This window comes from Peromyscus eremicus, chromosome 23 (assembly GCF_949786415.1).
Source record: "Peromyscus eremicus chromosome 23, PerEre_H2_v1, whole genome shotgun sequence".
NCBI lineage: Eukaryota > Metazoa > Chordata > Mammalia > Rodentia > Cricetidae > Peromyscus > Peromyscus eremicus.
The window spans coordinates 28,758,530-28,781,732 of record NC_081438.1 but is presented as its reverse complement, the minus strand read 5'-3'; the positions used below and the strand labels follow the sequence as shown (position 1 = coordinate 28,781,732).

Sequence of the window (23,203 nt, the reverse complement as noted above, 5' to 3'; positions counted from 1 at the left end):
GACCATCACAAGCATCCTTGGGCAACTCTGATCTGCAGCCCCAGTAAGACACCCCTGAAAACGTGGTGAGTCAAACACCAGCACACGCACTTCGGGGTGGGAGGGAAGGGGGCTCTTTGACTCTCTGCTGCTCTGCACCCGCCCACCCCGAGGTGGAAGCTGCGCGCGCAGCGTCAGGGGTCCCTGCGGCGCCCGGGCTCCGCTCCGTGCCGTAATCCAGCCCGGGTTTCCGCGCGCGCCGCCCCGCCCCGCCCCGCCCCGCGCCGCCTCGGCCGCCGCCGGAGCCGCTCGGTGCTGCGCGAACATGGCCGAAGTCGGCGAGGACAGCGGCGCCCGCGCCCTGCTGGCGCTGCGCTCGGCTCCCTGCAGCCCCGTGCTGTGCGCCGCGGCCGCGGCCGCCGCCTTCCCGGCCACCGCGTCCCCGCCGCCGCCGGCGCAGCCTCCGCCCGGGCCGCCCGCGCTGCCCGCTGTGCCCGGCTCCGGCCCGGTGCCCTCCACCACCGCTACTGCCACCACCGCCGCGCCCGCTCTGGTGGCCGCGGCCGCCGCCTCCGTGCGCCAGAGCCCCGGGCCGGTCCTGGCGCGCCTGGAGGGCCGGGAGTTCGAGTTCCTAATGCGACAGCCCAGCGTCACCATCGGCCGCAACTCGTCGCAGGGCTCGGTGGACCTGAGCATGGGCCTGTCGAGCTTCATCTCCCGGCGCCACCTGCAGCTCAGCTTCCAGGAGCCTCACTTCTATCTGCGCTGCCTCGGCAAGAACGGTGTCTTCGTGGACGGGGCCTTCCAGAGGCGGGGAGCGCCAGCCCTTCAGTTGCCCCAACAGTGAGTGCGGCGCCACCCCCGGGTCAACCCTCTCCGGATCTGGTCTCAACCTCCTGGCTACCCGCTGATCTCAACCCCGCCTGGCCTGGTCCCTTGTCACCCCCTGATCTCGACCTTGTCCGGTCTGAACCCCTGGTGACCCCCTGAGCTTGACTCCTCCTAGCCTGGCCTCTGGGTCGTTCCCCCATCCCATCTCGTTTTTTGCTAGGTCCTAGCCCCTGGTCACTCCCTACCCCATCGCGACCTGCCAAGAACTAGCCCCTCCAATCTCGACTCCACCCGGCTCTGATTACCTAAGTCATCTCCAGTCTTGACCCCACCTACCTCTGACCCCCTGGTTACACTGATCTTGATCCCACCCGGCTCCGACCCCCTGCCTACCCGCTTTCTCCACCCAGCTAAGCCTGATCCTTAAGTTACTTGTGATCTCGACCTTCACCTGGCTCTGACCCCGTGGTTACCTTGATCTTAATCACGACCCAACTAAGCCTGACCCCCGCCTGTAAACTCACTGGGTCCTGATTCCTGGGCGGGCCCTGATTGACTGGTAGGGCCAAACCCAGACCCTGAAACCTCTGTCACACCGACCCTGGACAGGCCTAAACACTGGAGTCCACTTTAAACCCCCTTCCCCTCTCTCTCTGTCTCTCTCCAACACACACACACACACACACACACACACACACACACACTCACACACTCCTCTATTCCATCTGGCCTCCACTCCTCCTATGCTGAAGCTGGTTGCTCATGATTCCATCCCTTACTTTCTGAACCCAAGTTACCCCTAATCCCACCTGTCCTCAATACCTGGGGTCACTCTTGAACTTTATTTTACCAGCCAGGAGCAGTTACCCCTGACTTTACTTAACCTGAAAGCCCTAGGGCCCACCCCTAACCTTTATCTCACCCTGCCTACACCTCTAGAAGTCATTTCTGACCCCTGATGACTTGAGACCATCAGCTCCCCCGATCTCCATCTTCACCAGGACTCTTCCAGCCCTGAAACACTCCCCTCCTCCAGGGTCACTACCTGACCCTTAGCTTTCTCTGCCTAAACCCCTGGTAGCATAAGACCACACTCAGCTTGAACTACCATAACTCTTCCTCTCACCCATGGCCCTCAACCCTGATTCCGTTTAGCCAGAACCACCAGGGCCACTTCTGACCCTTGTGGTCTGAATAATCCAGGTACACTCCTGTTCCTGATTCCCATAGGTCAGGACCCCAGTGTTCACTCCTTTGGCCTGGACCTGGAAGGACTGATGAGCTGCCCTACCCCTGCCTGGGAGAGTGTTGCCTGGGAGGTATTATGGTCTAGGAAGCTGCCTTGGGGGTGGGGATGTCCATGCCTTAAGAGCATGTCTGGAGGCAGATGCTTTCAATCTAGTAGCTGGGCAGGAAGTGCTGTGCCCTAGTTTACCCCCAGAACATGGTGGGAAATACAGGTCCCAGGATACTGCTCCTGTGATAGTCAATAGCATGCCTACCTTACCCTCTTCCAAGCTCCCATTATGCCCAGTCCTCTGTTACCCTAGAGGTCCAGGACCTTCAGAACTTACCAGGAGAAAGCTATGTTAATTACTTCCTTCCCAGCACTTTTTCTATTCAGTAATTGCTTCTAACTCTCACTAGCGTTGGCTTGACAAGGTTCACGGCCAGGTGTGAGTGTCTGTCTCGTTACTCACGTTTACAAGCACCCTGAGTATGGAGTTTTTGCTGGGGTCATTTCCAGGTCTGGAGTACTTGCTGTGTGTGTCTGCCTTCCCAGGGTCCAAATACGTTACAGATTCTGTATTGAATCACTTTGAACACCAACAGTGACTCATCTTATTAGGGTGTGAGAGGGAATGTCACCTTCTTTTCCCAAACCTGGAAGCTCTGTCCCTGTAGAGTGTCCAAGGGCTGGACTGTAGCTGGGTGGTAGAATGCTTCCCTAGCTGTGCCAGGCTCTGTGTTCCGTCTCCATCACTGAAAGAAGATAAAGCCAGATTGCCTGGAGGGAGAGTTGTTCAGTCAGTGGGCCATTAAATGCATTCCTGGGCCTGAGAAATTGACAGATGACCATTCTCTCCACCTTCCTAGGGTTCTTTTCTGTAACTCAGGTTCTGGAAACACATCAGTCCACAATCTTTTTAGGGTTCTTGTCCCAAATACCCCTCCAGAATCTAGCTGACTGTATTGTTAGGGGTGGGGGGACACATGCAGAAGCCAGAGGAAGAGGCCACTGGGTGTCCTGCTCTGTCACTCCACCTTATTCCCTGAGGAAGAGTCTCAAACTGAACCTGGAGCTAGGTTGGCAGCCAGCAAGCCCCGGCGATCCTCCTGTCTCCACACCCACAGCACTAGGGTTGCAGCATTGCAGGAAACCACACCTGGCTTTTTATATGGGTGTTGGGGACTCAAACGCATGTCCCCATGCTTGTGCAGCGAGTGCTTACTCACTGATTTCTCCCCAGCCCCACTCGCTGCCTTTTGAATAAAAGACTTTTCTTTCACAGGATTGTCTCCTCCCCACAGTAGGCAAAGTTTCAAACCACAGGGTCCTGCTCATCTACTGAATAGGCCAAGGCTGGTATTTTTGAAACGATGTTGGTGTGTGCAGTGCCTGGAAGTCTGTCTCTCGGGAGCTGGCATGTGTAGTGGGTACGTGTCTGAGCATGGTGGCTTAGCTGTCAGGGAAGTGATTTATGACTGAGCCCTGCAGCCCTATAGATGAAGTGCAGAGTGCCTGTGCCGTGTGTGTGTGTGTGTGTGTGTGTGTGTGTGTGTGTGTGTATGCACACCCACTCTCCTGACTCTATGTTCGTGTATGGAGGCCAGAGGTCAACTTTGGATGTCCTTTTCATTGACTCTTCACCTTATTTTGGGGACAGGGCATTTCACCTACTCTAGATGTCTAGGTTGTCTGGCTAGTAAGTCCCAGGATTATCCTTTTCCCTGCCTCTTCAACTCTGGGCTTATGATCCCACAGCAGCCACGTCCAGCTGTTACTTTTAAGAATTGAACTCAGATCTTATGCTTGTGTGGCAAACACCAACTGAGCCGTCTCCCCAGGCCAGCTGTGTGTATTTGACTTTAGGGGTGTTTCTGAGCACAGTCCATGTCAGCAGAGTCATAACCAGTGTGTGTAAGGAAAACCAGCAAATGAGTGTCATATGTGTCCTGCTTCAGAAAAACCTGTCAGCAGGCCAGCTAAGCAGTTCTGGGGGGGTCTCCTGTTGTTTTTGACTGTAGGGAGCTCCAAAAGAAACAGTCTCATGGATAGGACAGGATGTTGTCAAGTTCTGGGTTAGAGTGCTGATTAAGAACTTCCACATTGAAAGTAATCCAGATACTCCAGCGAGTTCAGATCAAGGCAATTGCAGGTATACTCGTGTGTGTGTGTGTGTGTGTGTGTGTGTGTGTGTGTGTGTGTGTGTGTTGGGGTCAGAGGGTGGCTTCTGGTATCACGGTATCATCCTTTATCACTCTCCACTCTATATTTTGAGATAGGGTCTCTTTCTGAACCTGGAACCTGCCGGCTTGGCTACACTGGCAGCCAGCAAGTCCTGGAAAGCTCCCTCTCAGCTCTGCAGCACTGGGGTTGCTGGAGTGTGACACTGCATTCGCCTTTTGCTTGGTGCTGGGGATCTGAAGTCAGGTCCTCATGCTTGCTGGCATTCACCCCCAGAGCCCTCTCTCCAGCCCCAAGGCTCGCTTTCTTTTTTAAACACCCCTCAATTTTTATCTTGAAATGAAAAATTCATTAGTGATTTGGAAATAATGGCAGTTTTTTTCTGTGCCTATCTCTTGTTTTGTTAGCCCGTTTTGCATTAGAATTTCGTTGACTTAACAGTTGCCCGCCTTCAGCAAGCTGCAGTAGCTCCAGGCTTGGTGGTTTTGTCCCTTGTGGACGCCCACGCTGATTCCCACAGCAGCCCCATCCCCAGCAGCCTTCTACTCCACCCTCAGGATAGATGACAGTGACAGCCATATGGGTGACATTTGCACACAGCACACACTCTCCCAGGCATCTCCCACACAGGAGGGGAACCAGAATCCAGCCCTGATGGTTGCTAGAGGTATGTCTTCAAACCTTCAGGACTTTCTGTTATTGTTGTCAGAAAAGTGTCTCCTCATAGCTGGTTTTGGTATGTTGTGTTTCATCCTTGGGTGGAGAACCATCCAGAGCTGCCAGGCATGCAGGTGGAGGGAGTGTACCTTTGTGGTACTGGGGATCAGACCTAGGGCTTTGTACTTGTTAAGTAAGCACTCTACCACTGAGCCATACCCCAGCCCCTCACTGGGGGATTCTAGGCAGGTGCTCTACCACTGAGCCACACCTCAGCCCCTCACTGGGGGATTCTAAGCAGGTGCTCTACCACTGAGCCACACCTCAGCCCCTCACTGGGGGATTCTAAGCAGGTGCTCTACCACTGAGCCACACCTCAGCCCCTCACTGGGGGATTCTAAGCAGGTGTTCTACCACTGAGCCACACCTCAGCCCCTCACTGGGGGATTCTAGACAGGTGCTCTACCACTGAGCCACACCTCAGCCCCTCACTGGGGGATTCTAAGCAGGTGCTCTACCACTGAGCCACACCCCAGCCTCTCACTGGGGGATTCTAGGCAGGGGCTCTATCACTGAACCATACCCCAGCCCCTCACTGGGGGATTCTAGGCAGGTGCTCTATCACTGAGCCACACCCCAGCCCCTCACTGGGGGATTATAGGCAAGTGTTCTACCACTGACTACACCCCAGCCCCTCACTGGGGGATTCTAGGCAGGTACTCTACCACTGAGCCACACTCCAGCTCCTCACTGGGGGATTCTAGACAGGTGCTCTACCACTGAGCCACACCTCAGCCCCTCACTGGGGGATTCTAAGCAGGTGCTCTACCATTGAGCCACACCCCAGCCTCTCACTGGGGGATTCTAGGCAGGGGCTCTATCACTGAACCACACCCCAGCCCCTCACTGGGGGATTCTAAGCAGGTGCTCTACCATTGAGCCACACCCCAGCCCCTCACTGGGGGATTCTAAGAGGGGGCTCTACCACTGAGCCACACCCTCCAGCCCTCTTTTCATTTTTTGTTGCCTTGAACTTTCAGTTTTCTGCCTCTACCTGCTGAGTAGCTGTGATGACAGGCCTACATCACCAGGTCATATTTGTGTCTCAGGTTTGATTCAGCCTCTTCCTTGGGTGGGCGTCAGTGCCTGTGCACGTGAGTGTCTGTGTGTCAGTGTTGGTGATCATCTCTGTATGTTTCTTTTTACCGTTTACTTTGGAATTGATTGGACTTGAAAGCTGCATGTACCCCTTCTCAGCTCTTCCTGCTCCGCTGCCACAGCAGAGCACTTGCTTAGAGTTCCCCAGGTTAGGCTCAGTAAGGGGTCAGGTTTGATCCTAGTACTGAAGAAACAAAATAAAAATTAAAACATGAGTGCTGAGCTTCCATGTGCCCAGCACCCAGCATCTCCAGTTGCTGTCTCTTGGCCACTCCATATCTTCCTCCCCAGTTTTGCTTAATCTAGACGCAAACTGTAGGTGTCATGTTGCCCTGTGGAAGGTTAGGATCCTTTCAAATGAGAGAAAGGTCACCACAGTAGCTCATCTCACCTACAAAACAAATAGTAAGTTCTCCTGTTGGCAGTACCCACTCAAAACCCCACTGCTTCATGATGTTCTGATTTTTCATTCTGAATTTACTAGAATCAGTCCAAATAAGGTCCAGGCATGGGGCTGTCTGTCTGTCTTCTGTCTCTTACATGCACGCATGTCTATGTAACTATGTGTGGGGCACATGTGCACATGTGTGTGAGTAGGTATAGGGGACAGAGATCATCAACTTTGGGTGTCGTTTCCCATGAGTTATTTTATTTATTTATTTATTTATTTATTTATTTATTTATTTATTTATTTATTTATATTTTTGAAGACAGGGTCTCTCACAGAACCTGGAACTCATCAATTAGGCTAGACTGGCTGCCACTGGGTCCCAGGAATCCTCCTCTCTCTACCTCCCTAGCTCTGAGATTATAGACCCAGCCTGATTTTTGTCTGAGTTTTTTTTTTTTGGATGGAACTCAGGCTCTCCTGCTCCACAGTGAGCACTTCCCCACTCCGCCACCTCCCCAGCCCTGCAGGATCTGTGTCCTCCATCTCTAGGCTCCATATGTCTCTCTTGCTCTCTTGCTGAGTGAGGCCTCGAAGGACCAGGGTCATTTGTCCCCGGCAGATCCCACAGCTCCTCTTAAGATCAAATTCTAGAGATACGAGCAGACATTCCCTTTTTCGTATCTGCAAATGGGTGTTGGATCAAACCCAGAGATTGGATCAAATTCCAGTTTGATCTTTATCTTTTCTTTTTGGTCAAAACAGCCGCGTAACTGGTTTTTGGTGTGGCTATCAGGAGACAAACTGTCCTCTTGATCAGATTAGATTGTGTGTGTGTGTGTGTGTGTGTGTGTGTGTGTGTGTGTGTGTGTAGGTCAGAGGACAGCCTCCTGTGTTATTCATCAGGAGCTATCCCCCTTGCATTTAGAGGCAAGGTCTCTCACTGAACCTGGTACTTACCAGTTAGGCTAGACCAGCTGGCCAAGGAGCCCCGGGGACTGTCCTTTTCTCTGCCTCCCTAGTGCTGGGATCATAAGCATGTGCCGCTGAGCCTGGCTTTTATACACGGGCTCTGGGGATCAGACTCAGGTCCTCATGCTTGTTCGGCTCTGCCTGCTGAGCTATTCTCCCGCACCCCCACAGTCCTTTATGTTGACTAGCCCTGAACTCACCATGTGATTCAATTAGGCTGGTCTCAAACTCCTGATCCTCCTGCCTCCACCTCCAAGTGCTGGGATGACAGAAGTGTGGCACTGTGTTAGCAGCTTTTGCCAGTCACTACCTGAGCTCCATGTGTCGTCACTAGGACTGAGGGGCTTTGCCTCAGGGGGCAGGACAGATGGTGGATGTTACAGATCACAGCCATCAGACGTGCATCCTGAAAAAATGTAACCAGTTGTAATGGTCACTTTGCTAGCCAAGGAATTGCTTCGGACCTAATGAAAAGATTCATGCCGGATCTTTGTTGTTTCCAGCTGGTCGGTTGACACTAGCCAATTAGTTGTAAGCCATTGAGCAACTAGTTAGCAGCTGGACGTTATGTTGAATTTCACTTGAAAATGCCTGACTTTGTGAAGACAGGCAGTTCCTCTGACTTCTTCCCATTGCCAAGCATCTCTAGGGCTGGTCACAGCATTTCTCTTCTCCTGGAGTCCTCCACCCTGGTCCCCTACATGCACTCCCCCAGGGAGCTGCTGGATGGGGGCAGGTTAGTTAGGAATGGATGTTAGTGGACAGCTTCATCCTGACCATTGGTATAGGAGAGAGTATCAGGTCAACTCGTCCAGGGGTCAAAGCTGGAAGATATGGGAACTGGGGTTTTGCTTATCCAGTGTCTGCATGGAGGGAACCTGGTTCGGCTCAGAAGGAAGGAGACTGGGAGGGTCAGTCTCGTTGCTGGGAGGGCAGCAGATGCCACCTGGAAGAGGAGACAGTCCTAGGGCCTCAGAGTGGGAAAGATCCAAGTGAAAAACCTGAGGACGGGTGGAGTGGGGTATTGTTGGTTCGGTGGAAGAGAGCTGGAGTGCAGCATGCTGGGAGGTGGGGAGAGAGAGCTGTTGCCTGGGCAGTTTTGAGGTCAGGACTGAAATACAGCCCCTTCTATAGAAAGGCTTTCTTCTGGTTGTTGGGAAACCCCTGCTGTTGTGTGTCAAGCTTGTCAGTCCTGCTGTACTGCTGTCTGGTTACAAAGTTGCTTCCAAAAGGTCTGTGGGGGCCTGGAGCTGCAACTCAGTGAGTAGAGTGCTTGCCTGGCATGTGCAAAGCCCTGTGTTCTGTCCCAGGACCCATAAACTGGGTGTAATGGTGCACACCTGTAATTCCAGCATCTAGTGGGTGGAGGCAGGAGAATCAGAAGTTCACACCCAGCCTTGACTACATAGTGAGTTCAAGGCCAGCTAAGGCTACAGGAGACCATGTCTCCGGAAAACAGAAACAAGAAAATTTGTAGGGATGCATTTAATTGGGTACCGGCACAGTTCTGCACTAAAAATGTAACCCATTCAGTTTGCACTGAGAACTCGGGGTCTATTGCCTAAAGAATAAGATTTTTATAGATTTTCTTTTGCTGAGAATGGGATCTTAAGGAACCCAGGCTGGCCTTCAGTTTCCTCTGTAGCTAAGGATGGCTCAATTGATCCTCCACCTCCCAACTGCTGGGACCACAGATGTACACCACAACAGCCAGCATTTCATATCTATCTATCTATCTATCTATCTATCTCATATTCAGTAATTAGATAATATATAATTTAGAAGAGCAGTCCATAGGAAAGATGTTGTTGGTCATGTAGTGCATCCTAACTGAGTTTGTGCTGAGCTTATGGAAGCCGTTTTGGGCTGATATAGACTACGTAGAGACATAATGGGAGTTCTTACTTGATGCTTTGGAAGAAGACCCAGCTTCACTTTAAAAAGCAGAAATGAAAGCAGAGGAGCTGGGGTTGGGAGACCGAGTGATTTGCTATTTGTTTTTGCATCTTATGAATGTCGGAGGGATAAACTTGCTAAATTAATGACAACTCAAATTACAGCCATGCCTCATTTCCATAATTACCCTACATTTAAAGCATTTCATATTAAAATGAGAGGATTATAGAAAAAAATGCTTTTACTTCGATTCCTGGAAATGGGCCCTGTTATAACTGGTTTAGAGATGCTGTAGTTGGTTTTCAAAGTGTCATTTCTGCCAGGTCTCTAGCTTCCTGGTAAAGTGTTGCTGGTAATTAGAGAGCACTGGAGGGAGTGGGGAGCTGGGAATGGAGCGGCAGGAGCCCAGGTCCAAGCACTGGAGAGGTAGAGTTGGGAGGAACAGAAGTTCTAGGACATCTAGGACATCCCTGGCTACAGAGCAAGTTTGAGGCTGAAACAAGTTACACAAGGCCTTGTCTCACAGAACAAACCAAACCAAAAGGACCTTTTCCATGAAGAGAACCCCAGATGTGGTGGAATGTGGCAGTGCCTCATTATTTGGGTAGTTGGAGGAGGATCTTGAGTTGTGGGCCAGCCTGGGCTTCATAGAAGAGCCTGTCTCAATGAAACCCCCAATTTAGAACAAGATGTGTTGTATGTTTGGCTGTGTTATCACTCTTGGATCTTTTGGGGGTTTAAAATTTATTTTATTTATTACTATTGTGTGTATGTGAGTTATGCTTCTGCATGTGTTTGTGTGTGTGTTTACAGGTGTGCATGCCACCGCACATGTGTGGAGGGCAGAGGGCAGTTTCCAGGCGTTGCTTCTCTCCTCTGCTCTGAGTCCTGGCAATAGAACTCAGGTCAAGAGGCTTGCAAGATGAGCGCTTCTTACCGGCAGAGCCATCTCACCAACCCAGTGATTTCAGTTTATTGTAAGCCTCCTAGTGTCTAACGTACGAGCCCGCTAGACTCACAGCTGCCTCTGCTCTCAGTCTGCTGCGTTCTGCTATTTGGCTGAAGGACGTGGGGAAGATTTGGCCACAGAGCACCTTAGCTGGAGACCAGAGAAGCATTCAAGTGGCTTGCCAGATAGTCATGCCTGCCTGGCTTTTATCTCTCACCGGGACTTGACAAGTGGCTTCTTTAGGGTTCATTGCAGTGCAGACCCTGAGCCGCGTCTGTGAGCTGGCGTTCAGTGCTCACTTTCTGTTCAGACCTCACTGTGTCCCATCCTGGGAGTCACTCCTTCACCGGCACTTGTGATTTTATGACACCATGTATCGGCTGCGGGAGAAGTCTTGCACTGAGTTGTGCAGACTTTTCAGGTTTCTGTACATCATACTGAATAAAGAAAAAGCTAGTTTACCCTGAGGTTCCTTGCATAAGCTTGGTTAGACAGATGTGAGCTGCCATGTGGGTGCTGGGAACTGAACCTGGGTCCTCTGGAAGAACAGCCAGTGTTCTTAACCACTGAGCCACCTCTCCAGCCCTAATGATTTTTTTTTTTTAAGTGTAGATCTTAATAGGAACAAGCTCTTTGATACAGCATAGTTTTGCTGTTTGTTGTTCTTTCTGAGACAGGGTTTCATGTTGTCTGAGCCTGGCCTGGGGGCTGAGGATGTGGCTCAGCAGTGGAGCACTTACCTAGACTCCTACGGGCTCCAAGTGACTGGGGTGTGGCCCAGGGGTAGTGTATGTGCCTACCATATAGAAGATGCTGAGTTTAGTCTTTAGCGCTGAAATGATTTTTAAAGAAAATACACAATTTCCTTGTGTGCTGTGTGCAGCCTCTCCTGTAGGGGGCTGTGTGGTCCTGCATGGTGGTTGTGCTGGACACATGGTGGTTGTGATGGGCAGCAGACAAACCAGACTCATAGGCAGTACAGGGTGCTGCGACCAGAAAGCCCTCCCAAACGCGACACCCCACCATGTGATTGGCAGTGGGTGTGTGGCACATGAGGAGCCCTCTTGTGTCACCAAGAGGCCTTGACTGTAAGGCGCTGATTGAGAGTGACTTGTGAATTTAGCAGCACTTGGAGCTAGTGTAGAAGGAGTGAGGCTGGAAGTCACCCACCGGCCACCTTGGCCCTAGGTTGCTGAAAAGGGAACCCTGTGGAGGTGAGAGGGCTCCTCCCTCTCTCTCTCTGGGAAGCTCAGATCCAGCCTGCCTCACGGGTAGGGCCCTGCTCTGGGAATGAAGAGTGACTCATAGGAGCTGGAAGAAAACATCCTTCCCCCAGGAATACCCAGGAATATCCAGCCGCCTCTGGTTTCAGCCACATCAGCCAAGAAATGCTAGCTCCTTGGTTTAGTCCCAGCACATAAAAGACTGCTCAATGCTCAGCTTCCCTTTCCTGGGTGTTTTTCTCTAGAAATCACAGTGTAGGCACATTTTCCCCGTTTGCTTACCCTTAGAGTGACTAGCCAGGATGCCGGAGAATCTAGAACTTTCTCCAGCTGTATTGAGCTACAGTAAGGCACTGGTTTTGTTTGTTTGTTTGTTTGCTTGCTTGCTTGCTTTTTATTTTTTCTGTTCAGCTTTTCATTTACACTCAAGCAGCCACAGGTGCAGGCTGCTCCCCAGTGTCCTTGGTATAGCTTCAGGGCCACAGGTCTCCCAGCTACTGAGCACAGGCACATCAGTTTATCCATGTCACAGCAGAAGTTTTCTTCAGTGTGAGGGCTCTTCTGTCTTGATCTCCCTTCTCCCTGTAGGAGCTCTGGAATTAGAGATGCCTTCTATCCACGTCTGGTGTTACATGGGTTCTGGGGATTTGAACTCGGATCCTCACACTTGTGTGGCAGTCACTTTACCCACTGAGCCATCTCTCAAGCCAGGAATTGTTTTTGACAATGGTGTTTCTGCTCTTCCTGGGCATCTTAATTCTGTTTGAGTCCAGCTCCTCAGCATCTCATCTTCCCTGTCCTTGCAGGCGGTAAGATTCTCTGACAGGTAGGTGGCTGTTGTGTGTCTGCCTGCCTCTTTCAGCCGGCCATGCCAGGTGCATTTATCTAACAAGCTGTTGTTGCTGCTATTGTGAGTGTGCTTGCTTTTTAGGTAGGTTCTGTCTATGTAGATCTGGCTAGCCTTGAACTCATGATTCTCCTTTACCAGTCTTCCAAGTGCTGGGTTATAGGTATGTACCACCATGCCCAGATGCCTGACAAGCTTTTGTGGTGGTGCCCTTGTCCTGCCATGGCAGGTAAGTAGGTGTTGGGATGAGTATTGGCTGTTGCATAAGAGTCTCTTGAGGTCAAGGCTTGCTGCATCTGGAGACTGTACCAGCCCCAGCTTGCCCAGTGCAGTTCAGTGGAATCTCTGAGGCTGGTGGCTAACAGGAAAGAGAGCGACCAATCTCACGTCCACTCATGACTGTGAGCAGAGCTCTGTTCCTGGCCTCTCCAGGGAAGGGCAGCATGCCCAGACAGAAGGAAACAGTAGCTCACTGACTGAGCAACTGGCCCGTCTGTCTGAGATCAGGGTGGCCAGCTGCAGCCTGAGAACCAAAGCCTGCCAGCTGCCTATGTTTGTAAATAAAGTTTTAAAGATAGGCATGGTAGCAACTGCCTGTAATCCAGTACTTGGAAAGCCGAGGTAGGAGGATGTGAATATGAGGCTAGCCTGGGCTACAAAGTGAGACAGACCCTGTTTATAACAGATAGATAATTTTATCAGTGCACACTGCCTCTGGGTTTCTGAACTGGCTGAGGTTGCTTAGCTGAGAGGGCCCTGTGGCCTTGGAGACACAGCTGTTTAGGATCTACAGCTGGCTCCACCCCCAGTTGCTCTTGACTCCACCCCTGTCACCATTCATTCCCATCAGGCCCAGACATTATACCAATACCAAGACTCAAAAACCTGGAAATACCAGCTTTCTTTATACCAGCTCCAAATTTCTTTGTCCCGCTTACCCAGATGTTCCATGCACTGGTTTGGGGAGACCAAGGGATCTTTTACCCCTGTCCTTTTCTTTTTTGTTGTTGTTTTATTAAAAACATACTTTTCTTATGAGTACATTTAGTTTAGTGTGTGTCAGCAGAGAAACATGTATGTGAGGGTCAGAAGACAGCTTTCAGGAGTCAGTTCTCTCCTTCCATCCCAGACTTGGTGGCAGGCCCCTGGACCCTCTCTCTGAGCCATCTTACTGACACATTTTTTCATCACTTTATAGATATTTATGTTCGTATGTGGAGAATGTAGGTATTTGGATGTTTGTGTGTTTCTTTGGTATGTTATAATACTAGTTTATTTTCAGAGTTTTGAGTTTGAAAACACTGGAGCTTACACACACAGTTGCAGGGTGAGTACTGATCCCTCCCTTGAGTCATCTTCCAGGATTTCTCCATGTGGGGCTTCTGCCTTGTGTCCTCCAGCATTTCCTGTGTGTGCAGAGTGAGGCATTCTGTATCCAATGCTTTTCCCCCCTTACTATTGCAACATGTATTTTCTGCAAGAATTTTTTTTTAATAGAACTTCGAGAAATTGAATGTTGATAGGAAACTGACCCAGTAGTCTGTACAGCAATCTTTTAAGCTGTTTTATTAGCACGTATCAACTATATGTATTAATGGGTGTCGTTATGACATCTTCATACATGCATATAATAAATTTTGGTCATATTGACTCTCCATTTCCTTCTCTTTCCCCTTTCCACTTCTCTGGACCCCCTTTCCTCTTCCCTGCTCGTCTGCTTTTTGCTTTTGTGCCTTTATTTTTTTATTTGTAGTGACTCAGTGCATTTCATTAGAGTTTTCTGTGTGAGGGAGGATGAGGGGTTGTTTACAAGAGCGTGGGCACCTTGCCAGTGGCTGCACCCCTGAGAAAAATGTGTCCCCCACAAGCAGCCAATAACTGTATAGATCTCAGGAAGGAGTAGAGCCTCATGAGTCCCTCCACCATATACCAACTTTTTTTCAGCTGTCCCAATAACATCTTTTAGAGTGTTCTGACCCTGGCATTGGACCCAGGCTAAACAGTCTCAGCCCCCCCACCCCCACCCTGTGTGTGTATATGTGTGTGAGAGAGACAGAGACAGAGACAGAGAGACAGAAAATTCATTCATTTGTAGTACTAAGGACTGAGCCCCAGGACCTCCTGAGCCCTAGCTAGGAGATGTACGGCTGAATGGCCCCCCTTGTGTTCCTGGGATAGTAGGCATACGCCACTGTTGTATTTATTATCACGCACTTCAGTCCCTGTGACCCACAACAGATCCTCAACCTTTTCATCTTTATTTACCATGACATTTTAAAAACAGGAAACAGGCCACGTATTTTATAGGATTGTACTCAGTTTCAGTTTTTTCTGAGATGATAAAAATGCTGATTAGAATCAGTATAAGCATCTTGGGCTGGGAAGGAAGGGGATCCACACACCTCTTCTGGATGTGGCTGCTAACACTGGAGTGCATTCCTGGCTCCGGGAGTGCTTGCTCTCCATCACATCTTTACTGTGTCTTCTTTTGTAGTTAATAAGTGATATTTGGGCATTAGCCCAGTGCAGAATATTTTGTATCTATCTAGTCACATTTACCTACTTCTAGTAACAATTTTACAGCCCCTGCATGTGTTTCCTAGTCTTTATCTGCAAACAATGATATTTTGTCTCTTTCTTCCACTGTTTCTTTTGGTAGTTCTGGTTGAATGGGCTGGACCTCCACAACCCATTTGGGTAAACAGTCTGGGAGAAGGGACTCCTTTCTTGCAGCCGCTGGAAAAGGAATGCATGGAGGCATTCCACAGCGAATGCAGATTTCATGGCTTCAAATCTGCTTCCCGCGCTGCGGAGAAGGCTCAGTGGCTAAGGGCCCTTACTGCTCCCACCAGACACCCACCTGGCTTCAAAGCCCGTGAACTCATGGAAGAAGGTGGATGCAGTAGTGGGTCTGGAACCCCAGCACACCTGGGGGAAATGGAGGCAGACACAGGAGAGTCTCCAGAAGCTCATGGGCCAGCATGGCTTGTATAGTGCTGAAGAGACCCCTTCTCAGACTGGGTAGAAGGGAAAGGACCAACACCCCAAGGTTGTCCTTGGACCTCCACATCGTATGGATCTCTATAATTAACATCCCCCCCACACACACACATACACAATTAGTTAATTGTTTAAAAAGAACGTCCTAAACTGGGCTTGGTGGCAAAAGCCCAGCACTTGGAATTTTGTGAAAGCAGGAGAATAAGGAATTCAGGGTTACCCTTAGCTACAGAATCAATTGAGTCCAGCCTGGACTACATGAGGGCTATACCTAAAAAAAAAAAAAAACAAAAACCCAACAACAACAAACATAAAGCTTGCTTGCTTCCTAGTTAGTTACAGTGTAACACATCTGGTGTCCCAGCTACTCACAAAGAAAAGGCAGGAGGATTTGCTTAAGCCCAGGGGTTTAAGGCCAGCCAGGACTGTTATACAGCAAGACCTGGTCTCAGTAATAAGTAGCCACATTCTTCAGGATGCCCTTGGTTAGATCCCATGGCACCCACCAAGCCTGGTGATGCTTTACAGTTACTTGTATCTGATTCACATTTAAGCTTGAGCACTGTTAAAGAACCACGGTGTTCTTGTCCACTGCGGTGGCATGAGTATATATATGCTGGTGTGCCTGGTACACAGCCAGTTAGTACTTTACAAATCTTCATTGGCAGGGAGAGATGAATGCGAAGGGGATCTGGGAAGTGGTTTGAGAGTATTCCACTTTCCTTCCTGCCTTTCAGACGTGGTCTTGTAGCCTAGACTGCCCTCAAACCTGATGTTATAGCCCAGGCTATCCTTGATTTTCTGATCCTCCTGACTCCATTTCCCCCAAGTTCTGAGATTACAGGCATTTATAACCATATCTGGCTTCTCTTATTGCTTGCAGGGTCCTGCTGATCAGGGAGCATTTGGGAGAGAAAGGGATCAGGAGTTGAAGGCCACCCTGGATGACCCAGTGTGTATCAGACCAGCCAGAGCCACATGCAAACAAGACCCTGTCTTTAAAAAAAAAAAAAGATTCCAGTTACACAAAGCCAGGTGTGGTGGTGATACATGCCCACAGCCCCAACATTCCAGAGACAGAGGCAGAGCCTGGGCTGGTATGAAGACCTTGTCTCCAAAATAAGATAAACTAAAATAAAAGCTGAAAAAGTAAAAACTCTGTGGTTCAGTTGGTAGAGCGCCTGTCTAGCATGTGTTAGGCTCAGGGATCAGTCCCCAGCACTTCAGTCACTAGACTGAGAGTGTGCTGCTGTAGCCCTAGTGCTCAGGCAGTGGAGACAGGAGGATCAGCCATCTTCAGCTACAGAGTTCAAGGCCAACCTGGCCTCTGCGAGACCCTGCCATAAAATAAAAGGAAGGAAGGGTGGATTTAAGATTTGACTTAGTTAAGTGAACTGAGGTGCCCTTGGGCAAGTATGTTTACCTCAGAACCTCTGTTTCCCCTGTCTGTGGAATGGACACACTGCCTGCTGTGAAGGCGATTACAGGAACTGCAAGAGGTGTGTTAGAAATACTCTTGTCAGTATCTAGTATGTAGAAAGTGCAACACTCCCCTGTTCACCTCACTCTTGCCACCTTGTTCTAACGCACCAGGAACGTGCTGAGGTCTGGTCTGGAGTAAGGGGCATGTCGCCATACTCAGTGTGCCACCATGGGAGTCAGCTGGCAAGGTGTCTGTCCTGGGTCAGGTCAGAATTCTTGGACTACCTGGAGGAGGGGCTGGGCTTCTCCCTGCTGGTGGGGAAGCCTAGCAAAGCCTAAGGAGGTTCTGCTTTCTGGTGGTTCTGGTGCAGCTTAGCTGAAGGTGGGGACTTGGAGCACAGGGAACTTGAAAAGACAACCACAGGTTTACCCTGAATTAATTTGACAAGCTTTTCGAAGGTTCCAGGACTGGTGGGCCTGGGTGGGATGGAGAGGAGAACAGAGGCAGTGGTGTCCCGGAGGGTTCTGATGGGTGCTTTGTGAAGGGAAAGTTGTGGGTCAGAGACAGAAACAGACTTGACCCAGCCATTCCTGTGTGTTTAAAGGCATTTTAAAACCAGCAGAACACATGGATGGTTTAGGCATTCTGATCACCCACTAAGAGCTCATGCTGCCTTACATGTGTGCACATTTATCAAGCCCTTTGTTTTTGTTTTTGTTTTCTGTGAGTCTGTCTGTCTGTCTGTCTGTCTGCCTGTGAGATGTGCATGTGGGCATGGCTGTGCCATGGTATCCATATGGAGACAGAGGATAATCATGAAGAGGTTTTCCCTTCCACCTTTACGTGGCTTCCAGGGATCCAGCTCAGGTCGATAGCAAGCACCTTTACCTGCTGAGCCATCTTGATGATCCAGGCCTGCCATCCTTGTGTCCTCTGGGGTGGAGAATGGCTGCCCTCTTCCAGGTTAGACTCAGAGTCCTTTGCCCACTCCAAGGCTCTGTCTCTGCCTTCTGAGTGTGGTGACTCCAAGACACCTCTCTGTGGGAGCTGAGCAGACTCTGAAACCATCCTGTGCTCCTTCACCCTCCCCTGCGCACATGGGCAGCTGAGTCCACCCCAGCACGTGCTTCTGGGACAGGAAATGCAGGCACTTTCTGCTCTTTATGGGGATTTCAGAGTGGGTGGAGTAGGCATTTTTGAGGAAGTGGCACTTCAACTGAGATTTTAATCACCAGCCCCAAACCCTTGGTGCATCAAAATATGGTGCCAAAGTTAGGGACACAGCTCAGTTGGTAGAGGGCTTGCCTGGCGCACAGATCCTTGGGTTCCATCCCCATCGCTGCATAAACTAGATGTGGGCATGTGTAGCTAGAGTTTTCCTGCCTGGCCCACAGTCAGGACAAATCTCTATCACCTGCCAGTCCCACAGCCACTCAGACCCAACCAAGTAAACACAGAGACTTATATTGCTTACAAACTGTATGGCCATACCAGGCTTCTTGCTAACTGTTCTTATATCTTAAATTAATCCATTTCTATAAATCTATACCTTGCCACATGGCTCGTGGCTTACCGGCATCTTCACATGCTGTTTGTCATCGTGGCGGCTGGCAGTGTCTCTGACTCAGCCTTCCACTTCCCAGCTTTATTCTCCTCCTTGTCCCGCCTATACTTCCTCCTGGCCACTGGCCAATCAGTGATTTATTTATTGACCAATCAGCAACACATTTGACATACAGACCATCCCACAGCAGGCATGCACACCTCTAATCCCAACACTCTGGTGATAGAGGCAGGAGGATCAAAAATTGAAGCTTATCCTGGGCATTCAAGGACATCCTGGACTACCTAAGACCCTGTCTTGTAAAACAAAACAATACCATAAGCAGAATACTGTACCTGCAAAAATATGGAAATAAGCAGGCATGATGATGTAGGTCTGTGAAGTGGTCAGGGAGATGATGCCTGGGCCACACGAGGAGACCCTTCCTTACTTAACAAACCAATTAATTGATAGAAGTTGTGGGATTTAATAACCTAGGGTTTAAGCAAGGAGGGGAAAGTGGCAGGGGACAGTCACAGAGCAGTAAGCACGTGAAGAAAATATACCCTAGCTCTGTGAGCTCATAGCACATGAACACTGCAGGAAGGCCAGATGGGCACTTGTTTGGAGAACTCAGTGCTGACTTCATAGATTAGCTGGGTCCAGCTACTCAACCCTGGTGCACTGCCCTCTGGAATTACGGAGTTCACCTTTCCTGTGGATTAGTGCCTCTATTCCAGAGACTGGGAGGTGGGCTCAGGTGGCAGAGACATGGCTATCTACCCTGGGTGAGGCTGGCTTTTGTCTTCATCTGCTCCCACCATTCTCCTCTGTCCAGCATATTTGTGGAGCATGTAAGATGTATAGAGGAAAGTCTAGGGTTTCTGAGACTATTCACATGGAAGGTGGTGTGTGGTCCTGTGGCTGGAGTCCTAGGAGCACTGCCATCCCCACCCTGACAGCTCCACCTATGTGGTCACTAACAAAGTAAAAGAATGTGTCTTGAAGCTGGGTGCAGTGGTATGGGCCTATAAATCTCAGCACTTGGGAAACCAAGGCTGGAGGATATCAAGCTCCAAGCTAGTGTGGGGTTCATGTCTCAAAAGAAAGGACAAAAAGAGACTGAAAGACTCTCACTGAGAGTGATCCTCTACCCTAGAGACAGCAAGTAGCCATTGTCCTCTAAAGCTCAGGGAGGTGGGGGTCCCTATGGTGCTCAGTCAAGCAGGAGTGTGTGCAAGGGCTAGCAGAACCACACAGGCTGGGGCTGCTGGCCCTGGAGTGTGCTGGGGTCTTCGCAGAGAAAGGCACTGTTGCCAGAGGGTGAACATGCTGCAGATACTCTTGGCTACCAGGCCCGTGAGCTTTGCCTGAGTTTTCCTGTCTCAACCTGGCATCTCACAGTAGATGTGCTGTAGTGAGTGTGTGTGTGTGTGTGTGTGTGTGTGTGCGCGCGTGTGCGCCTCACTACTCCTGGGAGGCCAGAGGTTGTCATCGTGTACTTTCTTAGTGGCTCTGCATCTTACTTTTTGAGGCAGTCTCTCATTGAACTCACCTATTTGGCTAGACTGGCTGGTCATTGAGCCACAGAGACTCTAATGTCCACCTCCCTGGTACTGACACTACAGATGTATGATGCCCAGCTTCTGCATGGGTTCTGGGGATAGAACTCAGATCCCCATGCTTGCATGGCAACCACATTACTAACCAAGACATCTCCCCAGCCCTTTTCTTTGTTTTTAAGTGTTGGTAAAATTTGTCATGAATGTCTTTGGGTAGTGTGAGCCAGACTGTCCCTGGTCAGAAGCCAGCAGTAGAGTGCTTGTCTAACATCTGCTACTGAGGGCCTCGGTGTGGCTCAGCAGTAAAGGATTTGTGTAGAGTCCCCCAGTGAGGAGCTGGGGTGTGGCTCAGTGGTAGAGCACCTGCCTGGAATCCCCCAGTGAGGGGCTGGGGTGTGGCTCAGTGGTAGAGCACCTGCCTGGAATCCCCCAGTGAGGGGCTGGGGTGTGGCTCAGTGGTAGAGCACCTGCCTGGAATCCCCCAGTGAGGGGCTGGGGTGTGGCTCAGTGGTAGAGCACCTGCCTGGAATCCCCCAGTGAGGGGCTGGGGTGTGGCTCAGTGGTAGAGCACCTGCCTAGAATCCCCCAGTGAGGGGCTGGGGTGTGGCTCAGTGGTAGAGCAACTGCCTGGAATCCCCCAGTGAGGAGCTGGAGTGTGGCTCAGTGGTAGAGTACCTGCCTAGAATCCCCCAGTGAGGGGCTGGGGTGTGGCTCAGTGGTAGAGCAACTGCCTAGAATCCTCCAGTGGGGAGTTGGGGTGTGGTTCAGTGGTAGAGCACCTGCCTAGAATCCCCCAGTGAGGGCCTGGGTGTGGCTCAGGGGTAGAGCTCACTGGCTCAGCTAATGCTGCCCTCAGCAGAGAGAGAGTAGGTCTTTCTGAGTTGGCGTCACAGTGGTGCTAGAAGGTCACCTACCCACTATGTGGACAGAAGTTACCGGAGTGCTAGGCCGAGGGGGTCATATCCATTTCTGGGAATGTCCACTCAAGCATCCTTGACTCTCCCTGGCCAGTCTGAGTATGGCTGGGTCTGGTTCCCTTGTGCTTGTTTTTGTTGTTTTACTGTATTTGCTTATTTTGTTGTTTTGTTGTATTTGCTTACTTTTGTGGGGGGAGGGGAGAGTGTGTGGAGGTGGGAGGACAACTTACTGATGTCAGTTCTCTCTTTCTACCATGTGAGTCCCAGGGTTCAAACTCAGGTCATCAGGTTTGGCAGCAGGTGCCTTTTACCCACTGAGTCATAAGGACATTTTAGTGGTGTGTGTGTGTGTGTGTGTGTGTGTGTGTGTGTGTGTGTGTGTGTGTGTTTGTTGCTAGTGACTGAGCCTAGTGCTAAACACACTCTACCACTGAGCTACATCCCTCCACGCTGTTCTTTTTTTCAACTGGGCTAGCCTTGAACATCTCATGATCCTCCTGCTTCATCCCCCAACCTCAGGCCAGGATTATCAGAAGGGCCACCACACCTGGACCCTGCCCTCCTGCTGCTCTCGTGTGTGTCCTCTGTGCTCAGTAGTCAGGGGAAACGTTGTTGAGACCATAACTCAGCTGCTTCAGAGGCCAACCAATGAAACTCTGTTGACCTTGCTGCTTGACATTTAAATCACTAGCCCACAGGCTTTCTGCCTCTGTCCACGGAGATGCCGTCCCGTAGAGACCCCTGGTCTCCTGTAGATGTGACACTAGAAGAATGGAGCAAGTTAGAGGACCTGAGAAACTTTGGAAAAATCATGACTTCTGGGCTGTGATGTCCAGGTACCTACTTTGTACAGGACCACCTAGTGAGGAGGGGAATAGACACTAAGGGACAGAGGGGTCCTCAGGTGTATCAAACATTTGGGGGGACCTAGGGGTGGGCACTGGTAGCCAGTCTTTGGCTAGGATTTTTCCCACCAGTATTGTGGGTAGAATTCAGAGCCCCTCACTGGGGGATTCTAGGCAGGGGCTCTACCACTGAGCCACACCCCAGCCCCTCACTGGGGGATTCTAGGCAGGTGCTCTACCACTGAGCCACACCCCAGCCCCTCACTGGGGGATTCTAGGCAGGGGCTCTACCACTGAGCCACACCCCAGCCCCTCACTGGGGAATTCTAAGCAAAGGTTCTAACAATGACCTGTGCTCCCAGGTCTTATTTTTATTATTTGGAGATAAGATTTTATTAAGTTGCCCAGACTGGCCTTGAACTCTTGATCCTCAGCCCTCAGCCCTATAGGTAGCTAGTATTACAGGTCTGCGGGCTTCTGGAGCTGTTTTTATTGCAGAGCAAACCATGCTGACTAATGGGCCATCAGGGATAAATCACAGGACCAAGGATGCGATTTACATAACGGTTAAACCAGTTTAGTGCATCCGGAGAAGCTCGAGCCAGCTTCTCCCCAAGCGATTATTCAGCGTTATTAATCTGCTTTATGGCCCAGTTTCCCCAAATGGGTAATTGTTCCTTCATAGTATTAAAATCTATTTAGAAACCTAGGTATCTGCAGGAGAGGAAGATGGCTTGACATCTGTTGAAGAAAGATTTTTTTCCCCCGGATGCAGGGTCTCATTTAGTCCAGACTAGCTTCAAACTCTCAGCAATCCTCCTGCCTCAGCCTTCCAAATGCTGGGATCACAAGCATAGGCCACCATTCCATTTATTCCTTGTGCCCTTCCTTGCCAATTTGTCTTTCCTGATTCTTCCCATTTTTCAAAATAAAAATTTTCTATTGATTTTATTATTATTTTACATTTTATTTATTTCTTGTCTGGGGAGAGGATAGGTACCATGGTTAGGGTGTGGAGATCAGAGGACAACTTTGAGGAGTCATGTAGGTCCTGGGAATCTAACTCAGGTCTTCAGGCTTGCTTGCAAGCTTCTACCCACTGAGCCATCTTGTCTACCCAGGATCTTTCTGGGCCATGTGGGTCCAGGTGGCATCCTGTCTTGCTAAGGTTGCAGAATACTGGCTTGGTACTGGTTCTCAGGCTTGGGGCTCTTTGAAATTTGGGTTCAGGGAGACTAGCGGAGGACCAATCAGGCCTAAGTCTCCTGTGGGACCGCCTGTGATTCCCAGGAGTGCGATGTCTGTGCTGTAGGAGAGCGGAGGTTTAAACCAAATAAAGGCTCTTTCAGATTCCTGGGTGCTGATAAGAGGCTTCTTTGTTTTGTTTGGGTTTTTATCTGGGCTAGTGTAGAGGGCTCTAAGCTGGAGTCCTCCACTGCTTTGTAAACATCTCTGGCTGCCCGCTGCTGTCTCCTCCCTCTGGAGAACTGTGGGCTTCCTTTGCCTTTGATCCGATCTTATCAATGGCTGCTGGTGTGGGCGGACTGCCTGCAGGCCCAATGGACCGGGAAGAAAGGAGCTCCCTCGGGGGAGGTTGGGTTAAA

The 23,203-nt window shown here is 50.3% G+C and overlaps 1 protein-coding gene across 1 annotated transcript in view; it reads left to right on the top strand.

The window, feature by feature from the left end:
* The first annotated feature begins 304 nt into the window (after positions 1 to 304).
* The window catches only part of Foxk1 (forkhead box K1), a 60,968-nt gene continuing 38,069 nt past the window's right edge, over positions 305 to 23,203 (top strand). The window contains exon 1 of the mRNA XM_059249075.1: positions 305 to 822. Coding sequence (XP_059105058.1) covers positions 305 to 822 — 518 coding nt within the window. The remainder of the gene's footprint in view (positions 823 to 23,203) is intronic.